Genomic DNA, 23,529 nt, shown 5'->3' on the forward strand with positions numbered 1-23,529 from the left:
TACTGAGGAGACTGTCTTTTCATTGTATATCCTTGCCTCCTTTGTCATAGATTAGCTGACCAAGGTTATCTATTTTAAATATAGCAGTGTGTACATGTCAATCCCAAATTCCCAATCTATCCCTCCTTCCTACTCTTCTGCCCTGGTAACCATAAGTTCTCTCTCTAGGTCTGTGAGTCTGTTTCTGTTTTATAAATAAGTTCATTTGTATCATTTTTTTTTTAGTTTCTGCATATCAGCAATATCATATGATACTTGTCTTTCTCTGACTTTCTTCACTTAGTATGATAATCTCCAGGTCCATCCATGTTGCTGCAAATGGCATTATTTCATTCTTTTTAATGGCTGAGTAATATTCCATTGTATATATGTACCACACCTACTTTATCCATTCATCTGTCAATGGACATTTAGGTTGCTTCCATGTCTTGGCTATTGTAAATAGCACTGCAATGAACATTGGGGTGCATGTATCCTTTCAAGCCATGTTTTTCTCTGGATATAGCCCAGGAGTAGGATTGCTAGATCATATGGTAGCTCTATTTTTAGTTTTTTAAGGAACCTCCATACTGTTCTCCATAGCAGCTGTACCACTTTACATTCCCACCAACAGTGTAGGAGGGTTCCCTTTTCTCCACACCCTCTCCAGCATTTATTATTTGTAGACTTTCTGATGATGGCCATTCTGACTGCTGTGAGGTGATTTCTCATTGTAGTTTTGATGTGCATTTCTCTAGTAATTAGCGATGTTGAGCATCTTTTCATGTGTCTCTTGGTCATCTGTATGTCTTCTTTGAAGAAATGTCTATTTAGGTCTTCTGCCCATTTTTTGATTGGGTTGTTTGGTTTTTTGTTATTGAGCCACATGAGCTCTTTGTAAATTCTGGAGACTAATCCTTTGTCAGTCGCATCGTTTGCAAATATTTTCTCCCATTCTGTGGGTTGTCTTTTCGTATTGTTTATGGTTTCCTTTGCTGTGCAAAAGCTTTTAGGTTTAATTAGGTCCGATTTGTTTATTTTAGTTTTTATTTCCATTATGCTAGGAGTCAGCTCAAAAAAGATATTGCTGCGATTTATGTCAAAGAGTGTTCTGCCTATGTTTTCCTCAAAGAGTTTTATAGTACCCAGTCTTTCATTTAGGTCTTTAATCCATTTTGAGTTTATTTTTGTATATGGTGTTGGAGAATGTCCTAATTTCTTTTTTTTATATGTTGCTGTCCAGTTTTCCCAGCACCATTTATTGAAGAGACTACCTTTCCTCCATTGTATAGTTTTGCCTCCTCTGTCAAAGATTAAACGACTATAGGTGTGTGGGTTTCTGGGCTTTCTATCCTGTTCCATTGACCTATATTTCTGTTTTTGTGCTAGTACTATACTGCTTTGATGACTGTAGCTTTGTAGTATAGGCTGAAGTCAGGGAGACTGATTCTTCCAGCTCTGTTTTTCTTTTTCAAGATTGCTTTGGCTATTCAGGGTCTTTTGTGTCTCCATACAAATTTTAAGATTTTTTTGTTCTAGTTCTGTGAAAAATGTTATTGGTAATTTGATAGGGATTGCACTGAATCTGCAGATTGCCTTGAGTAGTATAATCATTTTGACAATATCGATTCTTCCAATCCAAGTACATGGTATATATTTCCATCTGTTTATGTCACCTTTGATTTCTTTCATCAGCTTCTTATAGCTTTCAGACTACAGGTCTTTTGTCTCCTTAGGTAGGTTTATTGGTTCTTACCCTCTTGTGGGCAGGGCCATGCTCAGGAAAACTTTAAGCAGCCTGACTGCTGATGGGTGTGGCTACGTTCCTGGCCTGTTCGTTGTTTGGCCTGATGTGTCCCAGCACTAGAGCCTATGGGCTGTTGGGTGGGGCTAGGTCTTGGGGAGGAAATGGCGATCTCCAGGAGGGCTCATGCTAATAAGTACTTGCCAGAACTGCTGCTGCCAGTGTCTTTGTCCCCGCAGTTGAGCTACAGCCACCCCCCGCCTTGGCAGGAGACACTCCAACACTAGCAGGTAGGTCTGGCCCAGTCTCTTATGAGGTCACTGCTTTTTTCCCTGGCTCCTGGTGCATAAGACCTTGTGTGTGCCCTCCAAGAGTGGAATTTCTGTTTCCTCCAGTCCTGTGGAATTCCTGCGATCAAACCCCACTGGTCTTCAAAGCCAGATTCTCCTCCCGTTGCCAGACCCCCAGGCTGGGAAGCCTGACGTGGGGCTCAGGACTTCCACTCCTGTGGGAGAACTTCTGCGGTATAATTATTGTCCAGTTTGTGGGTCGCCCACCAGGAAGGTGTAGAATTTGATTTTATCGTGATTGTGCCCTTCCTACCATCTTGTTGTGGCATACTCTTTGTCTTTGGATGTACGGTATCTTTTTTGGTAGGTTCCAGCATTTTTTGTTGATGGTTGTTCAGCAGTTAGTTGTGATTTTGATGTTTCTGTAAGAAGGGGTGAGTTCACATCCTTCTACTCTGCTTTCTTGCCAGACAGTGCAGATTCAAGTAGTCCCTGTAGCTAGTTTTTAATTGAAAAAATTTTTTCTTATTGTGGCAAAATATATATAAGATTTGCCATTTTCACCATTTTAAAGTGTACAGTTCAGTGGTACTAGTTACATTCACAACATCGTACAACCATCACTACTATCTATTTTCAAAACTATTCTATTACCACAAACAGAAACTCTGTAACATTTAGCAATAGCTCTTAGCCTCTGGTAATCTCTGATCTACTTTCTGTCTCTTTGAAGTTGTCTATTCTAGATATTGCATATAATTGGAATTGTATAATGTTTGTCCTTTTGCATTTGGCTTATTTCACTTACCATATGCTTTCAAGGTTCATTGTGTTTGTAGCATGTATCAGAACCTCGTTCCTTTTTATGACTGAATAATTTTTGTACATGGTGTAGAATTTTGATAGGCACTACACTGAATCTGTAGATCACTTTGGGTAGAGGTATTGACATCTTAACAAATTAAATCTTCTGCCCATGAACACAGGCTGTCTTTCCATTTATTTAGGTCTTCTTTAATTTCTCTCAGCAATACTTTGCAGTTTCCAGTGTACAAGTCTTTCACCTCTTTGGTTAAATTTATTCCTAGGTATTTTATTCTTTTAAATGCTACTGTAAATAGAATTGCCTCCATTTCCTTTCCAAATTGTTTACTGCAGGTGTATAGAAACACAACTGATTTTTGTGTATTGATCATATACCCTGTAATTTTGCTGAATTTGTTTATTAGTACTAGCAGTTTCTTGTGCATTCTTTGGGAGTCTCTCTCTATAGGATCACGTCATCTGCAAATAGAGATAGTTTTATTTCTTCTTTTCCAGTTGGATGCCTTTTCATTCTTTTTCTTATCTAATTGCTCTGGCTAGAATTTTCAGTAAAATATTGAATACCAGTGGTGAAAGTGAGCACGCTTGTCTTGTTACTGATGTTTGGAGGAAAGTTTTCATTCTTTCCTTTCAAGAATTTTAAACAGTTGAAAATGGAAGCAAATACTGGTTTGCCTCTTAGTCTTTGATCACCTACAGGATATAGGCATAACTATATCTTCATCGTAAGCTTTTGATAAACATTTTCAACTAACTTACCCCCAGAGACCCTCATTTAAGCAGAAAATGACCCATAAGTCAGTATTCTTGTTTTTTGATTAAATACTTAAAATACAGTAAAGAGAAAATCAGAATTCTGAAATGTGGTTACTTGTCACAATTAAATTGTATAGATAAAAAACAAAAAACAAAACCCATTTATGGCATAACATTACTTTTAAATAGGTCTTATTTGGATTAGTATAGAAATAAAAGTTACTCTTCTGCTTATAAGAGAATAAACCAGTGATTGAAAATACACTTTATACAGCAGGAGGGATCCTTGTGGTGACAGGACTATTCTGTATCTTGACTGTGGTGGTGGATACATGAACCTACATATGTGATAAAATTGTATAGAACATACACACATATATGAATGAATATGTATTGTAAAATTTAGAAACCTGAATAAAGATTGGTGCATTGTATCAACATCAATTTCCTGGTTCTGATATTGTACTACAGCTTTGCAAGATGTTATCATGTCAGGAAAGTGGGAAAAGGGTACACATGATCTATGTTCTACTTCTCAAAATGACAAACCTACAATTATATGAAAATAAACTTTATAGAAGGACAGTCACCATTACTGCATTTTTTGTAGCAGTGCCAGCAGCAGCAAGAAATTGCAAAGAGGAAGAAAAACCAATGGCAGTGAATTATATATTTTCCTTTTAGAGAATAAAGAATATGGAAGTTCACATAAAATATTAATGTGTAGGTGTTTGTTTAATTTATAAACAAACTTTATCGACATATTGAGCTTTATTGACATGTCACTAATTGCCTGTCTTCTGGGAAAAAAAAATTTACCTAAAACACGGAACTATATTTTCCTGCTGGAGAATTCTTACATTTAAAACTTGCCAAGTCGATTAACAGGCAGTGATTTCAGGACATATTCGTAAGTGGAAAGAGCGAAGTATGAAAGAGTATAAATTGTATGCTATCTCTGTATAAGAAGAGAAATGAGATAAAATAAATGAAATGGCTTAATTTTATAAAAATAAACATATGAAAGGTAAACCAGAAACTAATTAATTTGGTTACTTATAGGGACTACACAGAAGGAATGCAGCAGGGAATAGTAACACATCTCTATGTATACTTTTTTGTAAAGTTTTGACTTTTGGAACCATATCAGTTGTTTTACATAGTCAAAAAACAAAAATAAAAAAGGATGAGAAAAAAAATCAAAATTGCATATAAACATCAACAAGCTAACCTAACTACTTCACATGACTGACTAATTCTTCATATGGAGAACTAATCCAAGTAGTTCTGAACACAGTAATTTGACTATATACCTTCAAACTAAAGACAAAAAAGAATGCAAACAAAAATGCTTTTGCAGGTTTGTTTTTAGCAGTGCAGGAATTCTGAAACTATTTTGTGTATATTGTAGGAATAAGCAAGTGTGCAAATGGACTGCTGCTAATAGGAGCCAGAGATCTACTGTTTGAAAAGGAGTGCAAATATGGAAAGGGGGAGGCAAGGAAAGACACTATATCACTATGAACTCATGAATTTCAAAAAGGCCAGCTAACAGAAAGAATGACAGGGTTAGAAAATCACTGTTATGCAACCGTCTTCGTAATATTAGCTCAGTAAACTGCCTTCCCCAGTGTGGGTGGGCATCATCCAATGCACTGAGGGTCTGAATAGAAGAAAAAGCAGAGGAAGGGAGGATGGGTTCCCTGCCTGCCTGCTTTAGCTGGGATATTGTTCTTCTGCCCTTGAACTGAGATTTACACCATTGGCTTCCCTGGTCGTCAGGCCTTTAAAAGTCTTGGACTGAAATTACTCCACTGGCTTTCCTGGATCTCCAGCTTGCTGATGGTACATGGTAGGACTTAGCCTCCATAATTGCATGAGTCAATTCCTCATAATAAGTCTATCTATATAGGTAATTGTATATATAATTCATTATTAATCTATTATTAATTAATAATTATTACATCAGTAATACATTTTTGTTGTCATTATTATATTACTATATGTATGTACATTTGCTATTGGTTCTGCTTCTCTGGAAAACCACAACCTAATACAATTGCCAAAACAAAACATAAAATGTTATAATCATTTAAAATTGATCTAAAAATACAAAATGTTTGGTTTTATTTCAGGTTTTAAAAAATCTAAGTCTTTAGAATGGTTTTACAGAATAATAGAACAAATCTAAACAAATGGAATAAATAAAGAGCTTATTACTAAAGCTAATAAAACAGCTCTATTGACTAGGTCTGAGTAATTTTATGATGGGTGGAAAAAAACAATCAGAAACACATAATTTTTATACATTGTAAGATATCTTGGCTTGTACTTAAATTCATTAATTCTAACACCAAGTCATGGAGTGATATACATAAATAACAGGGATCTTTAGAAACAAATATTGAGGGAAATTAAATAAATATTGGCAAATTCCTAAGTGACCCATAACAAAGGTTCTTGCTCCTCCCTTGCTACTTGAAAGCTCACTGCTATGGGAGCTACTATGTATATGTATAACTGAATCACTTTGTTGTATAACACAACATTGTTAATCAACTATACTCCAATATAAAATAAAAAGTTAAAAAAAAATGTCAAGCTGTAAGCAGATTGATGGGTTCAGAAGAAGAAAAAAGGAAAAACACTATGAAAAGTTAGGATAGCTTAAGTGGAGCTGATTCAGGGGAAAGCAACAGGTAAGTCTGGTTTGCTTACATGGTATCACTACTGTCCAAAAATATTTTCTCATTGCCTGTCTACTTTTACTTCTAAGTTTGTTATATTTCATACAACTGTATCAGAGATTAATTTGGTTTAACAGGTAATTGCTTTCAAATACAAGATTATATGTGACTCAAAAATTGTTACTTGCCACTTGCTTTCTATATATCCCTTTGTACAGTTTGAGTTTTTATTATGTACATCTATTGTCTCTTTTAAAATATATTAAATGAGTTAAACAAAAAAATAATGCTTCTCATTTAATATCTAGTTGAGATTGGTTTCACCAAGGAAATTGGAACTTTGCTTAGAGGAAGGAGGAACGGTAATTAACAACAAAAATATCTGTGGGATAGGGCACATGAAAATATTTGGAACTGGGGGGAGTATGGCTAGGGAAAGCAGCTATAAAAACAGATAAAGGGGTACAGGTGATAGATGAAGCTGTCAAAGAAGGAGACCTCTTTGAGAAAACTCTTCCCTTTGTCCCTATTGTACTCTAAGTGGCACTCTCCATATCTTTTTATCTAGACTACTACTGATTAATACTATACTTCACCTACATTATGAAAAAAATAGACTTGTAGCCCTGACTTGAGGTTATAACCACAAATAATAACACAATTTGTATGGAAAATGCATTCTAGGGTTCACTCAAATGATTTAAAAAACACTCAGACCCAAGATTGAACCAGAAAGAAACAGAAAATATGAACAGACCAATCACAACTACTGAAATTGAAACAGTAATTTAAAAACTACCAAAAAACAGAAGTCCAGGATCAGATGGCTTCACAGGCAAATTCTACCAAACATCTGGACAACAGTTAAAACTGACCCTTTTGAAACCATTCAAAAAATTGTAGAAGAAGGAACACTTCTGAACTCATTCTATGAAGTCAACGTAACTCTGATACCAAAACCAGACAAACATATCACAAAAAAAGAATATTACATGCCAATACACACATGTAAAAATCTTCAACAAAATATGAGCAAACCAAATCCAACGATACATTAAAAGGATCATACATCATGATCAAGTGGAATTTATCCCAGGGATGCAAGGATTTTTCAATATCAGCAAATCAATCAACATGAAACACCACATTAACAAATGAATAATAAAAAGCATGTGATCATCTCAATAGATGCAGAAAAAGCTTCTGATAAAATTCAACATCCATTTATGATAAAAACTCTCCAGAAAGTGGGTGTAGAGGGAATATACCTCAACATAATACAGGCCATATATGACAAACCCACAGCTAATATCATACTCAACAGTGAAAAGCTGGAAGCATTTCCTCTAAGATCAGGAACAAGACAAGGATGCCCCTCGCTTGCCACTTTTATTCAACATAGTTTTGGAAGTCCTAGCCACAGCAATCAAGAAGAAAAACAAATAAAAGTAATCCAAATTGGAAATGAAGTAAAAGTAAAACTGTCACTGTTTGCAGATGACATGATACTAGACATACAGAATCCTAAAGATGCCACCATAAAACTACTAGAGCTCATCAATAAATTGGTAAAGTTGCAGGATACAAAATTAATATACAGAAATCTGTTGCATTTCTATACACTAACAACGAAAGAGAAATTAAACAATCCCATTTACCAGCATATCCAACAGAATAAAATACCTAGGAATAAACCTACAAAAGGAGGAAAAAGACCTGTACTCCAAAAACAATAAGACCCTGATGAAAGAAACTGAAGATGACACAAACAGAAACACATACCGTACACCTGGAATGGAAGACTCAATATTGCTAAAATGACCATACTACCCAAGGAAATCTACAGATTCAGTGCAATCCCTATCAAATTACCAATAGCATTTTTCACAGAACTAGAACAAGTAATTTAAAAATTTGTATGGAAACACAAAAGACCCTGAAGAGCCAAAACAATCCTGAGAAAGAATGGAGCTGGAGGAATCAGGCTCCCTGACTTCAGGCTATACTGCAAAGCTACAGTCATCAAAACAGTACAGTACTGGCACAAAAACAGACACAGATCAATGGAACAGGAGAGACCAGAAATAAACCCACGCACTTATGATCAATTAATCTACAACAAAGGAGGCAAGAATATACAATGGAGAAAAGACAGTCTCTTCAATGGGTGGTGATGAGAAAACCGAACAACTACATGTAAAAAGATGAAACTAGGACATTCTCTAACACCATATACAAAAATAAAATGTATTAGAGATCTAAATGTAAGACTGGACACTATAAAACTCACAGAGAAAACACAGGCAGAACACTCTTTGACATAAATCGCAGCAATATCTTTTCCAAGCTGACTCATAGCGTAATGGAAATAAAAACTAAAATAAACAAATCGGACCTAATTAAACCTAAAAGCTTTTGCACAGCAAAGGAAACCATAAACAATACGAAAAGACAACCCACAGAATGGGAGAAAATATTTGCAAACAATGTGACCAACAAGGGATTAGTCTCCAAAATTTGCAAAGAGCTCATGTGGCTAAATAACCAAAAAACAAACAACCCAATCAAAAAATGGACAGAAGACCTAAATAGACATTTCTCCAAAGAAGACATACAGATGACGAAGAGGCACATGAAAAGATGCTCAACATCGTTAATTACTAGAGAAATGCACATCAAAACTACAATGAGAGATCACCTCACACCAGTCAGAATGGCCATCATCAGAAAGTCTACAAATAATAAATGCTGGAGAGGGTGTGGAGAAAAGGGAACCCTCCTACACTGTTGGTGGGAATGTAAAGTGGTACAGCTGCTATGGAGAACAGTATGGAGGTTCCTTAAAAAACTAAAAATAGAGCTACCATATGATCTAGCAATCCCACTCCTGGGCATATATACAGATAAAAACATGGTTTGAAAGGATACATGCACCCCAATGTTCATTGCAGTGCTATTTACAATAGCCAAGACATTGAAGCAACCTAAATGTCCATCGACAGATGAATGGATAAACAAGGTGTGTTGTATATACACAATGGGATATTACTCAGCCATTAAAAAGAATGAAATAATGCCATTTGCAGCAACATGAAAGGACCTAGAGATGATACTAAGTAAAGTAAGTCAGACAGAGAAATACAAATATCATATGATATCACTTATATATGGAATCTAAAAAAACATGATACAAATGAACTTGCTTACAAAACAGAAACAGACTCACAGATATAGAAAACAAACTTATGGTTACCAAGGGAAAAGTGGGGGGAAGGGAGGGATAAATTAGCAGTTTGGGATTAACAGATTCACATTACTCAATATAAAATAGATAAACAACAAGGACCTACTGTATAGCACAGGGAACTATATTCAGTATCTTGTAATAATCTATAGGTTGTAATAACATATATATATATATATATATATATATATATATATATATATACACACATATATATATGTATATAAAACTAAATTGCTTTGCTGTACACCTGAAACTAACACAACGTTGTAAATCAACTATACTTCAATTTAAATAAATAACATTTTGAAACATAACCCATAACCCATTTCTAAGTTAGAGTAGATACATTAACTTACAACATGAGACCATAAGCTCCCAATGGGTAGATGTTTCATTTTCCTCATCTTTACCCATCCATCATATTGTATGGCACACAGAAGATACAGCTGGAAAGGTAAATGAGCTGAACATATGAAGTACTTTAAAACTTTAACCCCCTGTTCTGCTTATTTCAATTTTTCCAGCCTCAGTGGATAGATATATTCTTCCCAGAATACATAGGCAGTAGCTTCCTACACATAATGACTTCATTCAAGGCACCCTTGACAGGCCAATATGAAAATGACTGATGGCCGATAAGCCTTCTAGGTTCCTCTAGATTCCTTACTCTGCTGGCTTCACTGTGTTCCTAGCTCTTGAACCAGCAATTATGCTCCAAGACAGTGTATTACTTGTCCATCCATGTAAATCCAAAGAGGGTGTTTCCCTCAGTTTTACCCTAAGCTAGTCTCTTATGCATAGGCTGGGGAAACTGGGCTAAATGGGTATTAAAATAAAGGTATCATATATCACCATCATATGAACATGGCAAAACACATCATAAATAAAGTATTTTACTTCTTTAAGAAAAAATACTTCTACTCAGGTATAAACTATTCATTTCTGCAAAGAAATGATTTATCTTAAATCATCACTTTAACAAATATGACCTTTTTCTTTTAAGACACACGAGTATATTATTTCAGCAACAACAAACTTACTCATCGTTGTCTTGTGTAGTAGATTCCTTTCTTTCGGTTATACTGAGGTGATTCCAGTTTTTCCTCTTTCCTATATGTGTGCAATAAAAAGAACATAAAGTTAAGGCAAAAACTGTCAAATTTTAAATAGAATTTAAATCACCAACTTTCCAATAGAAAATAAAAGGGTAGACAAATGAAAGAAGAGTAGGTAAAGAAAAAGTATCCTGAAATTTGCTACAGGAAAATTTTTTCACTATTGTGGATAACCTTTCAATAGGTAGTGTTTTTTTTTTAAATTTACCAGTCACCTAATTTTTTATTCATGATTACATTATATAGAAGAAATAATCTTTTGAATAAAATTTCCATTGGGGCTTGGTATATTAAAAAGAAAAACTAGATAAATCCACTTTGATAATATAATTAGTTTAAAATACATTAGTTTTTTATCAAATATTTTAATGAGGAGGGACCTTCAAGATGGTGGAGGAGTAAGACATGGAGATCATCTTCCTACCCACAAATATATCAGAAACACATCTACATGTGGAACAACTCCTACAGAACACCTACTGAATGCTGGCAGAAGACCTCAAGCTTCCCAAAAGGCAAGAAATTCCCCACGTACCTGGGTAGGGCAAAAGAAAAAAGAAAAAACAGAGACAAAACAATAGGGACGGGACCTGCACCTCTGGGAGGGAGCTGTGAAGGAGGAAAAGTTTCCACACACTAGGAAGCCCCTTCACTGGCGGAGACGGGGCGTAGCGGGGGTAAGCTTCGGAGCCACGGAGGAGAGCACAGCAACAGGGGTGCAGAGGGCAAAGCAGAGAGATTCCCGCACAGAGGATCGGTGCCGACCAGCACTCACCAGCCCGAGAGGCTTGTCTGCTCACCCGCCAGGGCGGGTGGGGGCTGGGAGCTGAGGCTTCGGAGGTCAGATCCCAGGGAGAGGACTGGGGTTGGCTATGTGAACACAGCCTGAAGGGGGCTAGTGCGCAACGGCTAGCCGGGAGGGAGTCCGGGAAAAAGTCTGGACCCGCCTGAGGCAAGAGACCATTGTTTTGGGGTGCGTGAGGAGAGGGGATTCAGAGCACAGCCTAAACGAGCTCCAGAGATGGGCGCGAGCCTCAGCTACCAGCTCCTCGGCCTTCTCCTGGGTGGGCAGCAGCAGCAACTTCCGGGGTGGCCTGGGCACCAGCATGAGTCTGGCTCGAGGTTATGGTGGGGCCCTGGGTTTGGGAGGCATCACAGCTGTCACAGTGAACCACAGCCTGCTGAGCCCCCTCAAGCTGGAGGTGGACCCCAACATCTAGGCCGTGCGCACCCAGGAGAAGGAGCAGATCAAGACCCTCAACAACAAATCTGCCTCCTTCGTCGACAAGGTGCGACACCTGGAGCAGCAGAATAAGATTTTGGAGACCAAATGGAACCTCCTGCAGCAGCAGAAGACAGCCTGGAGCAACACAGACAACATGTTTGAAAGCTACATCAACAACCTCTGGCATCAGTTGGAAACCGTGGTCCAGGAGAAGCTGAAGCTGGAGGTGGAGCTTGGCAACATGCAGGGGCTGGTGGAGGACTTCAAGACCAAGTATGAGGAAGAGATCCAAAAGCGCAGACATGGAGAATGAATTTGTCATCATCAAGAAGGATGTGGATGAAGCTTACATGAACAAGGTAGATAGAGCTGGAGTCCCACCTGGAAGGGCTGATTGAATAGATCAACTTCTACAGGCAACTGTATGAAGAAGAGATCTGTGAGATGCAGTCGCAGATTTCTGACTCCTCCGTGGTCCTGTCCATGGACAACAGCCGCTCTCTGGACCTGGACGGCATCATCGCCGAGGTCAAGACCCAGTATGAGGAGATCACCAACCACAGCCGGGCCGAGGCTGAGACCATGTACCAGATCAAGTACAAGCAGCTGCAGACATTGGCTGGGAAGCACGGGGATGACCTCCGTCACACGAAGACAGAGATTTCTGAGATGAACTGGAACATCAACTGACTCAGGCTGAGACTGAGGGCCTCAAAGGCCAGAGGGCTTCCCTGGAGGCCCCCATTGCTGATGCTGAGCAGCGTGGTGAGCCGGCCATCAGGGATGCTCAGGCCAAGCTGGCTGAGCTGGAGGCTGCTCTGAGAACCGCCACGCAGGGCATGGCACAGCAGCTGCGTGAGTACCAGGAGCTGATGAACGTCAAGCTGGTCCTGGACGTGAAGATTGCCACCTACCGCAAGCTGCTGGAGGGCAAGGAGAGCCGGCTGGAGTCTGGGATGCAGAACGTGCGTATCCACACCAAGACCACCAGCGGGTATTCAGGTGGGCTGACCTCAGCCTACGGGACCCCTGGCCTCAACTACGGCCTGAGCTCCTACCAGTCCAGCTTGGGCGCTGGAGGGGGCTCTAGCTCCTTCAGCCGTACCAGTTCCAAGGCTGTGGTTGTGAAGAAGATTGAGACCCATGATGGGAAGCTGGTGTCTGAGTCCTCTGACGTCCTGACCAAGTGAAAGACTCCTGCGATCCCTCCCAGCCTCCCCACTCACTTGCTCCTGCAAGAAGGAGTTGTGCGGGGGAGTGTTGGAACCAGAGACCTGAGGCTCAGCCCCATCCTTATCCCACCCTGGGGGGAGTCAACTGCCTGGGGCTCCCTCTCTTGCTCACGCCCCCAACTAAAAGCCAATCCAAGTGTCTTTTTCAGAGTAAAGCTTCAGCTGGCTCTGCCAACACACACACACACACACACACACACACACACAAGAGTCATGTACCACAATGTATATTGCAGCACTATTTACAATAGCCAGGACATGGAAGCAAGCTAAGTGTCCATCAACAGATGAATGGATAAAGAAGATGTGGCACATATACACAATGGAATATTACTCAGCCATAAAAAGAAACAAAATTGAGTTATTTGTAGTGAGGTGGATGGACCTAGAGTCTGTCATACAGTGAAGTAAGTCAGAAAGAGAAAAACAAATATCGTATGCTAACACATATATATGGAATCTAAAAAAAAAAAAAGGTTCTAACGAACCTAGGGGCAGGACAGGAATAAAGACACAGTTGTAGAGAATGGACTTGAGGACATGGGGAGGGGGAAGGATAAGCTGGGATGAAGTGAGAGAGTGGCATGGACATATATACACTACCAAATGTAAAACGGACAGCTAGTGGGAAGCAGCCGCAGAGCACAGGGAGATCAGCTCGGTGCTTCGTGACCACCTAGAGGGGTGGGATAGGGAGGGTGGGAGGGAGACGCAAGAGGGAGGGGATATAGGGATATATGTATACATATAGCTGATTCACTTTGTTATACAGCAGAAACTAACACAACAATGTAAAACAATTATATTCCAATAAAGATGTTTAAAAAAAAAAAAGGGATTTCACGAGAGCAACCAACTGGTTCCTTAAAAATATATATATTTTAATCAAAAATATATTAAAGTTTCCAGCTTGCATTATTTAACCCCTGTTTTTTTTGTCTCAGAGTTAACAACAAGGGATTGTTGATACTAATATCTAGACAATAGTGAGTTCCTCAGGATATCACAGTAAAATAAATACGATTTTAGGGGTAAAAGTACCTGACTGTTTAAATGCATATTGATTTAGTAAATTCTTGGAAAGATCTTTAGTGCCTATGAAAATATTTCAAATACTGTATGGTATCACTTATAAGTAGAATCTAAAAAAAATAATACAAATGAATGTATATGCAAAACAGAAACAGACGCACAGATACAGAAAACAAACTTGTGGGTACCAAAGGGGAAAGGGAAAAAGGGAGGGACAAATTAGGGTATAGGATTAACAGATACAGACAATTATATATAAGATAGACAAGCAATGAGGATATACTATATAGCACAGGGAATTATACCCATTATCTTTTAATAAACTATAATGGAATATAATCTGCAAAAATACTGAATCACTATGCTGTGCACTTGAAACTAACACAGTATTGTAAATCAACTATACTTCAGGTTAAAAATGCATATTGATTTAGTAAATTCTTGTTAAGATCTTCAGTGCCTAATAAAATATTTCATTCATTAAGGTATTTATTTTAGATATTAATAAAAGAAATAAACAAATTCTATCCATTTAAAATACTATGTAGTTATCTAATGCCATCGCTTAGCTAAACTTTAACAAGTTGACAGAAGCACAAATGGAAATACAAATGTAATTAAGTTATAATCCCTCAAATGTATGCTGGGTTGAAATGTAAATTCGATTTTATAGTAAAACATGATGTTTGCACTTATTAGTAGTCAAGTGGACAACTGTTTTATGAGCTAACCATTTATAGTTTTTTGTTCTACAGTACTTTATAGTGCTATGTGCACAATATATGTTAAACATATTCGATGAATGAGTATTTGAGGACACATTAGCATAGTTAAAGAATATCAGTGTCTTACATATACTGGCCTTTGATAAATGTTTATTGAAACAAGCAAATGAATTAATAATCCAAACTCTTTACCACTAGTGAAAAACAGGAGAAACCACTTTTTATAACGTATAAACATTGACGCCCTCCTCGCACTACACATTTTAACGTAGTTCCATTTGGTCAACAACTGGCACAGGAACTATTATTTACTCAATGTTCTTGTTATTTTTCTAAAAAATTGTTTGATACAATGTACCATGAAAAACTAGCTCATACTCTCCAAAAGAAATGTAATGTGAGCCACTTATGTAATTTAAAATCTTCTACTAGCAAAATTTTTTAAAAAAGGAAAAACAGTGAAATAAATTTGAATATTTGATTTAACCCAATATACCCAAAATATTCTAACTTTAACACATAATCAATATAAATTATTAGTGAGGTAATTCATATCCTTTTTTTCACATTAAGTTTTTAATATCTGGTGTGTATTTTACACTTATAGCACATTTCAATTCATCTGAGTCACATTCCAAATGCTCAACATGTACATGTATTGGACAGTATAGTTCTAGATAATACTGCAGGAGGATCCAATACTTCCAGATGAAACCAAATACACAGATAACATGACGGCAATTTCTTTAAAATTTAAATGTAATTTATTTACACATTAAGAAACATTGATATATTGTCTGGAGCAGACTATCCAATGCTGGTTTACATTTCTTCCTTCATTTAATTTTTATTCCATTACTCTTATTTGTGCCTATTACTAGAGGAAAAGATTATTTATAGTATTATTTTCTATTCTCTGGCATTTACAATTTCATTGAGGGAGTTGGTTCAGAAACTGATTAACGATAATTTCCCTCATTGTTACTTTGGACATTATGCTTTCTCTCAAAAAAATTATGTCATAACTAAATTGTTATCTCAAAATAGTCTTTAATACCAAAAAGAGAAAAACTTGTGGTTTAGAAATTTTGCTAAAGTACTAGTCACCTCTCTTGTTTATTAACTTTTCATTATTTGATTTGTTGGTATCCTTAAATTCCAAACAGAATAAATAAATATGGTTAAGAGTTTATTTAATAAAAGATGAAAGGGAAAAAGAGTAATAATATTTTATTTATGATTTTAGAAAACTTTCAGGAAATAAGTCTATTAAAATCTGTCTCTCTGGGCTTCTCTGGTGGTGCAGTGGTTAAGAATCCACCTGCCAATGCAAGGGACATGGGTTTGAGCCCTGGTCCAGGAAGATCCCACATGCTGTGGAGCAACTAAGCCCGTGTGCCACAACTACTGAGCCTGTGCTCTAGAGCCTGGGAGCCACAACTACTGAGCCCTCATGCCACAACTACTGAAGCCTGCACACTGAAACTGCTGAAGCCCATGCGCCTAGAGCCTGTGCTCTGCAACAGGAGAAGCCACTGCAATGAGAAGCCCGTGCACCACAACGAAGAGTAGCCCCCGCTTGCTGCAACTAGAGAAAGCCTGCACGCAGCAATGAAGACCCAACACAGTCAAAAAAAAAAAAAAAAAATCTGTCTCTCTTAAAAAATATATTTCTTAGAAAAAAACACTAATGAAAGCCACAGTGCACATTAAAACTTTATTTCATAAAATCTTTGCCTAAAGGTTAATACTAATTTCCTGAATTTTGTATTATGCTATCTGCATTCAATAAAGCTCCACAATATTAAAATTACTTTGTTCCTTTAACTTGTAATTATTTTTCACATTTTAGCACAAGCAGTCAGTAACGCTAGGTGAGAAATAGCAAAAGAATGCTTTATTTGAATTTTCACCAGGTGTTTAAGGCCTTTCTAAACATTTTGATTACAGTAAGAGGATTAGTCAGATATCACATCCTATAAAACATAATCAATAGCATTAATCTCAATCTTCTCATGGAAGGACTTATGTTTTTAATATTCTTTCCATTTGTTAAAGAGGAGGAGTTTTAATGTCTCAAAGAATAACATTTGGATCAGTTACCAAAGACTTGTTGAGTAGACTCTAATATATCACCAAGAGTTTTCCAGTTACTTAATAATCACTTTCCTTATTTCATTCCATTTTATTAGCAATTAACATAGCTAAAGGACTGTGGATTCTACATAGTCTTTTTCTTGCTAGGTTATGTATGATTAATAATTGTGTACTTGACTCCCTTTAAATGCAGTTTCACAAAACACTGGTGATAAATGTACCATCACTGAATCTGGACTAATTTCAAAATTGTATTTGGACTTTCTGGTAAGGCTCCCAGAAGCCCTTTCTCTAACTAATGAAGATAGCTTTCAATAGACTATAACATTTAGAAGTATAATCAGTGATGATGACGATAACGGCTAACACTTGTAAAGTGCCTTTAGGGCCAGGCACTGTTTTAAATGTTATATATATTAACTAGTTAATCTGCACAGCTCTGAGATAGTCACTCTTATTCCCATCTTACAGATGAGGAAACAAAGGCACAGAATAGTCATAAAATTTATCTAAAGCCCCAATGCTAGTAAGTGGCAGAGTCAGGATCTAAATCCAGCCATTTGGCTGCAAAAACTGTGCTATTAACCTTGATGCTATGATTGCTTATTAATAAATTAATCTAAAGTTCAAACAGATTGAGACCAGTATCATGCTGCTTCTAGATACATATACTTTACAGTTGGCACACATCTGAGGCATCATTTGGTCCCAAACCAAAAAAGAGTTGAGGAAAACCTTGACCCAGAGGTTCAAATTACTTATCTAAGTTGTCACATACTAGTTAATTTTTTTCTAAAAGAGTTATTGCCAGATCAAATTGGAGCCTGTAGGCTAAGAGGTGAATGAGATGCTGTTATTCTTTTAATTAACCATTTCTATGTAATAATTTCTGTTTATATCTTTTACTATTTCCTTCTACTTTTTAGGGTTTGTCCTACTGTTCTTTTTCTATCTTTCTTAGTTGAATGCTCAGCTCATTAGTTTTCAGTCATTCTTTCTTTTACAATATATGCATTTATAAATATAAGTTTTCCACTAAGAACTCATTTACTTATTTATTTATTGTCTGTGCCACGTGGCATGTGGGATCCTAGTTGCCCAACCAGGCATTGAACCTGCACCCCTGCAATGGAAACACAGAGCCCTAACCACTGGACTGCCAGAGAAGTCCCCAAGAACTCTTCTAGTATCATGCAGCGTTTACGTATAAATTTTTTCCTCTAAGTGCCGACATGTTTTCATTATCACTCAATTCTAAATATTTTATACTTTCCAACAAAAAAGAAACCCAACTGGCCAAAACGATCTTGAGAAAGAACAAAGGTAGAGTTTTGTGTTCTCTGATTTCACACTATACTATTGTACAAAGCTACAGTAATCAAAACAGTATGGTACTGGCACCAAAACAGACACATAGATCAAAGGAACAGAAGAGAGAGGCCAGAAGTGAACCCAACCCACACTTATATGGGAAATTAATCTACAACAAAGAATATACAATGGGGAAAAGACAGTCTCTTCAATAAATGATGCTGGGAAAACCGGACAGCTACATGCAAAATCAGACTGGACTACGGTCTCACACCATGCACAAAAATAAACTCAAAATGGATTAAAGACTTAAATGTAAGACCTGAAACCATAAAACTTCTAGAAGAAATCATAGGCAGTAAGCTCTTTGACATCGGTCTCAGTAATATTTTTTTTGATATTATCTCCTCAGGCAAGGGAAACAAAAGCAAAAATCAATAAACGGGACTACATCAAACCAAAAAAGTTTTGCATAGCGAAGCGAACTATCAACAAAACAAAAAGGCCACCTACTGAATGGGAGAAGATATTTACAAATGATATGTCTGGTAAGGAGTTAATATCCAAAATATACAAAGAACTTATACAACTCAACATCAAAAAACCAAACAACCTGATTAAAAAATGAGCAGAGTATCTCAACAGACATTTTTCCAAAGAAGACATACAGATGGCCAGCAGGCACATGAAAAGATGCTCAACATGACTAATCATCAGGGAAATGCAAATCAAAATCACCTCATACATGTCAGAATGGCTATTATCAAAAAGACAAGAAATAACAAGTGTTGGCAAGGATGTAGAGAAAAGAGAATCCTTGTGCACTGTTTAGTGGGAATGTAAATTGGTGCAGCCACTATGGAATACAGTGTGAAGGTTCCTCCAAAATGTAAAAATAGAACTACCATATGACCCAGCAATTCCACTCCTGGGTATTTATCCAAAGAAAATGAAAACACTAATTAGAAAGGATATATGCATCCTTATGTTCATTGCAGCATTATTTACAATAGCCAAGATATTAAAAGCAACGTAAGTGCTCATCAACAGATAAAGAAAATGTGGTATATATATATATACAATGGAATATTACTCAGCCATTAAAAAAGAATGAAACTGCCATTTGTGACAACATTAATGGACCTAGAGGGTATTATGCTAAGTGAAATAAGTCAGAGAAAGAAAGACAAGTATCATATGATTTCTTTTATATGTGGGATCTAAAAAACCAAATAAATGAACAAATGTAACAAAACAGAAACTGTCATAGATACAGAGAACAAACAGGTGGTTGCCAGAGGGGAGGGAAATGGAGGGATGAGAGAAATTGGTGAGGGAGATTAAGAGTACAAACTTCCAGTTATAAAATAAGTAAGTCCCAGGCATGAAATGTACATTTGGGAATATAATCAATAATAATGTGGTATTTTTTTATGGTGATAGATCGTAACTAGACTCATGGTGGTGCTCATTATGTGATGTATAGAAATATCGAATCACTATGTTGTACACCAGTTGTACACTACTAACATAGTGTTGTATGTCAATTATACCTCCAAACCAAACAAACACATAGAAAAAGAGGTCAGATTTGTGGTTACTAGAGGCACAGGGTGGCGGGAGGAGGAATGAGATGAAGGTAGTCAAAAGGTACAAACTTCAGTTATAAGATAAATAAGTACTAGGGATGTAATGTACAACACAATAAATATAATTAATACTGTGATATGTTATATATGAAAGTTGTTAAGAGAGAAATCCTAAGAGTTCCCATCACAGGGAAAAAATTTTTTTCCTTTTTCTTTTATTTTGCTTCCATATGAAATGATGGATGTTCACTAAACTTATTGTGGTAATCATTTCATGATGTATGTAAGTCAAATCATTATGCTGCACACCTTAAACTTAAACAGTGCTATATGTCAATTATAGCTCAATAAAACTGGAAGAAAAAAATATCGGTTGAATGACAATAAAAACAAACAAACTGTCTATATCTTTCCTAATTTATTTTTATCCATTTTATCAGTTTCTGAAAGAGGTAGTTTAAAATCTCCTATCATGATTAGGGATTTGTGAGTTTCTCCTTGTAATCCTGTCCTATTTCGTCATGTTTTGAGGCTTTTTTTTTTTTTTTTTTAATTTTTAAATTTATTTATGGCTCTGTTGGGTCTTCGTTTCTGTGCGAGGGCTTTCTCTAGTTGTGGTGAGTGGGGGCCACTCTTCATCGTGGTGCGCGGGCCTCTCACTATCGCGGCCTCTCTTGTTGCGGAGCACAGGCTCCAGACGCGCAGGCTCAGTAATTGTGGCTCACGGGCCTAGCTGCTCTGCGGCATGTGGGATCTTCCCAGACCAGGGCTCGAACCCGTGTCCCCTGCATTAGCAGGCAGATTCTCAACCACTGCGCCACCAGGGAAGCCCGAGTTTTTATTTTTGATGCACAAAGGTCAGGATCCTTTTTCTGGTAGTGAATCTTTCCTTCTCTCATTATGTAAAAATTCGTATTATCTTCAATAAAGGCTTTTTGTCTTAAAGTCTATTTTGGTCTATGTTAATATTAATATTCTTATACCAACTCTTAGCTTTTATAAAAAGCTAATATTCACTGTTTTTTTATCCTTTTACATTAAATCATCTGACGTCTTAAAGTATAATAATAATATTTTAAAGTATAGCTAAAATATGTATTGAACACTTACTATATGCCAGGCACTGTTCTAAGTCCTTTTTGTACATTAATTCTTTTAATTCTCACAACAATCCTGAGGTAGATATTATTATTTTCCCCATTTTACAAGCAAGTAAACAAAAATACAATTAAAAAGTCAAGTGACATGGGCTTCCCTGGTGGCGCAGTGGTTGAGAATCTGCCTGCCAATGCAGGGGACACGGGTTCGAGCCCTGGTCTGGGAAGATCCCACATGCCACGGAGCAACTGGGCCCGTGGGCCACAATTGCTGAGCCTGCGCATCTGGAGCCTGTGCTCCGCAACAAGAGAGGCCGCGATGGTGAGAGGCCCACGCACCGCGATGAAGAGTGGTCCCCACTTGCCGCAACTGGAGAAGGCCCTCGCACAGAAACGAAGACTCAACACAGTCATAAATAAATAAATAAAAGAACGTGAATTTCTAAAAAAAAAAAAAAAAAAAGTCAAGTGACAGATATTCCATCTGCTCCCTGAAAATTACAAGGACCTTAAAATTTTTAATTCCTTTCTGCTTCCTCATATATCTCCCATGCTATTATGGTCTATTAGTATTTGTTTTCAACCCCCTATCAAGTTGTTTTTCTTTTGCTTTATAGTCAGCAAGATTTGTAATCACAGTTTTATAACTAGATTTATAGATCTACCAACATGTTTGCTAATTTATTTTTTTTACCATTGCTCTTTGCATTTCATTCCTTTATTTGAGGCTCAATTATGAGCACGTACTTACAGAAGTACATTCTTTAGTAATCCTTTCAGGGAATATCTGTGAATGGTAAATTCTCTCAGACTGTCTGAAAATACCTTTACTTCATTCTTACTTCCTGAATAAAGTTCAGCTGTGATTTTCAGTTGGTATTATTACTCCATTTCCTGCTGCAGCCTATAGATACTGATGAGAAGTCTACTGTCAAGCTGTCATTAAAATTTTCTCTTTGTCTTTGATGTTCTGCATTTTTACCATGATAAGATTAGGTGTGAATTTGTTTTAATTTGTTTTATTTCATCCTGCTCAGATGAAGCATGCTAGTCTGATCTGGAAATTCCTGTCTTTCCTCAATTATGAAAAACCGATAGTCCATATATCTTAGATATTGCCTCTGCTCCATTCTATTTCCTCCTTGTAGAACTCCTATTTGACATATGTTGGAGCTTATTCTATCCATTATTTCTCTTTACTGTTTTATCATATACTCCATCTCTTTATCTCTCTGTGCTGTTACATTGCTACAGTCTGGGTGATCTCTACAGATCTATTGTCTAATTTACAAGTACTCTCTTTGACTATGCAAATTTGTTGTTTATCCTTCTACCCCAACTATTAAAAAATAAGTCTGATGCAATCTTGGGAGTAAAGGAACAGAAAATTTTACCATCTTTCCTCTCCTCTGAAAAGGATACTAGTTTGGAAAACATTTGCTAAGGGGTAGGGGAGGGGATAGCAATATAATGATATACACACACAAACATACATAAATGTAATCAATATATATGGTGATAAATAAATAAATAAGAGTGTGTGTGTGTGTATCTTTTTTTTTTTTTTTAAGCAGGATTTCAGGCACCTTTATTCACGGCAGGTATTTTTGGTCAGGGGAGCTTCCTCTGAAACCTTCCTGTTACTTAAGGAAGCCAACTGCTTACATCCTGACGGTCCACTTGCCATTTCCCAGGCTTGGAAGCATCTTGCATGCAGTTCCATCCAGTCCCTGAGTCCAGCTGGCTCTGGGCTTTCAGGGCCACACCTCGCAGCACAACCTACCGGCCCAGTGAGGGAGTTTCTACATCTCGGTGAGAACAGTGGGAAATTCATTTTATCCCAGAAGAAATCGACTCCTCTGTGTTCCCCATATAATTTATAAATAGGGCAAGTTATTCCTTAATATTATTATATATTTGCAATACTAACAATTAAGACTAGTGACATAGGAAACTTTAAAAAAATCACGCTGTGTTGACTACGGGTTTCCTTCTCTAAAGCACTGTTCCATTCCTCAACTTCTTCCATATTCTCTATACAAAATCATCCTGCTGTGACAGTTGCATGGGTCTCCTTCCCATCAACACTGCCTCTGGGCTCAGCACTCCTGACACTGCACGGCTGAGCCGCAGGAGTTATTTTCCCTGTCTTCCATCATCAATAATAAAGCCACTACTCTCCTCGAATTTAGGTAAGAAACAGTTTAAAGAAAGAGTATTTCTTAAAAACTCAAGCCTACTGCTAGTTATTTAGTAGGCATGGACTTAACATGGTCTGTTTTCCTTTTCTGTTTCTTTTCCCAGCCAGTAGCTCAAAAGATGGAGTAGCTTAGTTGTAAAGTCCTGCCAGATTTCCTATGGTAACTGCTGTAGATGGACAAGGTAGGGTCCTACTGAAGGTTCAAACCTCAGGCAAAACTCTAACTTCTGAAAGCCTCATCACATCAGGCAACTCTGTCATTGTCCGTATTTAAAAATGCTAACAGTAAAGTGGCTTGTGGTCACTCTTTGTTACTGTAGCACATGACCTCAGGGACTCAGACATAAAATCGTGGTTCCATTCCGAGTTCTGGCGACA

The 23,529-nt window shown here is 37.3% G+C and overlaps 1 protein-coding gene and 1 pseudogene across 1 annotated transcript in view; one reads left to right on the plus strand and one right to left on the minus strand.

Annotated features, from left to right (window-relative positions):
- Nucleotides 1-23,529, minus strand: part of LOC118896320 (integrin subunit beta 3 binding protein) — an 86,309-nt gene that overhangs the window by 23,017 nt on the left and 39,763 nt on the right. The window contains exon 4 of the mRNA XM_036854099.1: nucleotides 10,569-10,638. Within this exon, the coding sequence (XP_036709994.1) occupies nucleotides 10,569-10,638 (70 nt within the window). The remainder of the gene's footprint in view (nucleotides 1-10,568; nucleotides 10,639-23,529) is intronic.
- On the plus strand, nucleotides 10,744-13,058 carry LOC118899995 (annotated as a pseudogene).

The sequence above is a fragment of the Balaenoptera musculus genome, chromosome 1 (assembly GCF_009873245.2).
Source record: "Balaenoptera musculus isolate JJ_BM4_2016_0621 chromosome 1, mBalMus1.pri.v3, whole genome shotgun sequence".
NCBI lineage: Eukaryota > Metazoa > Chordata > Mammalia > Artiodactyla > Balaenopteridae > Balaenoptera > Balaenoptera musculus.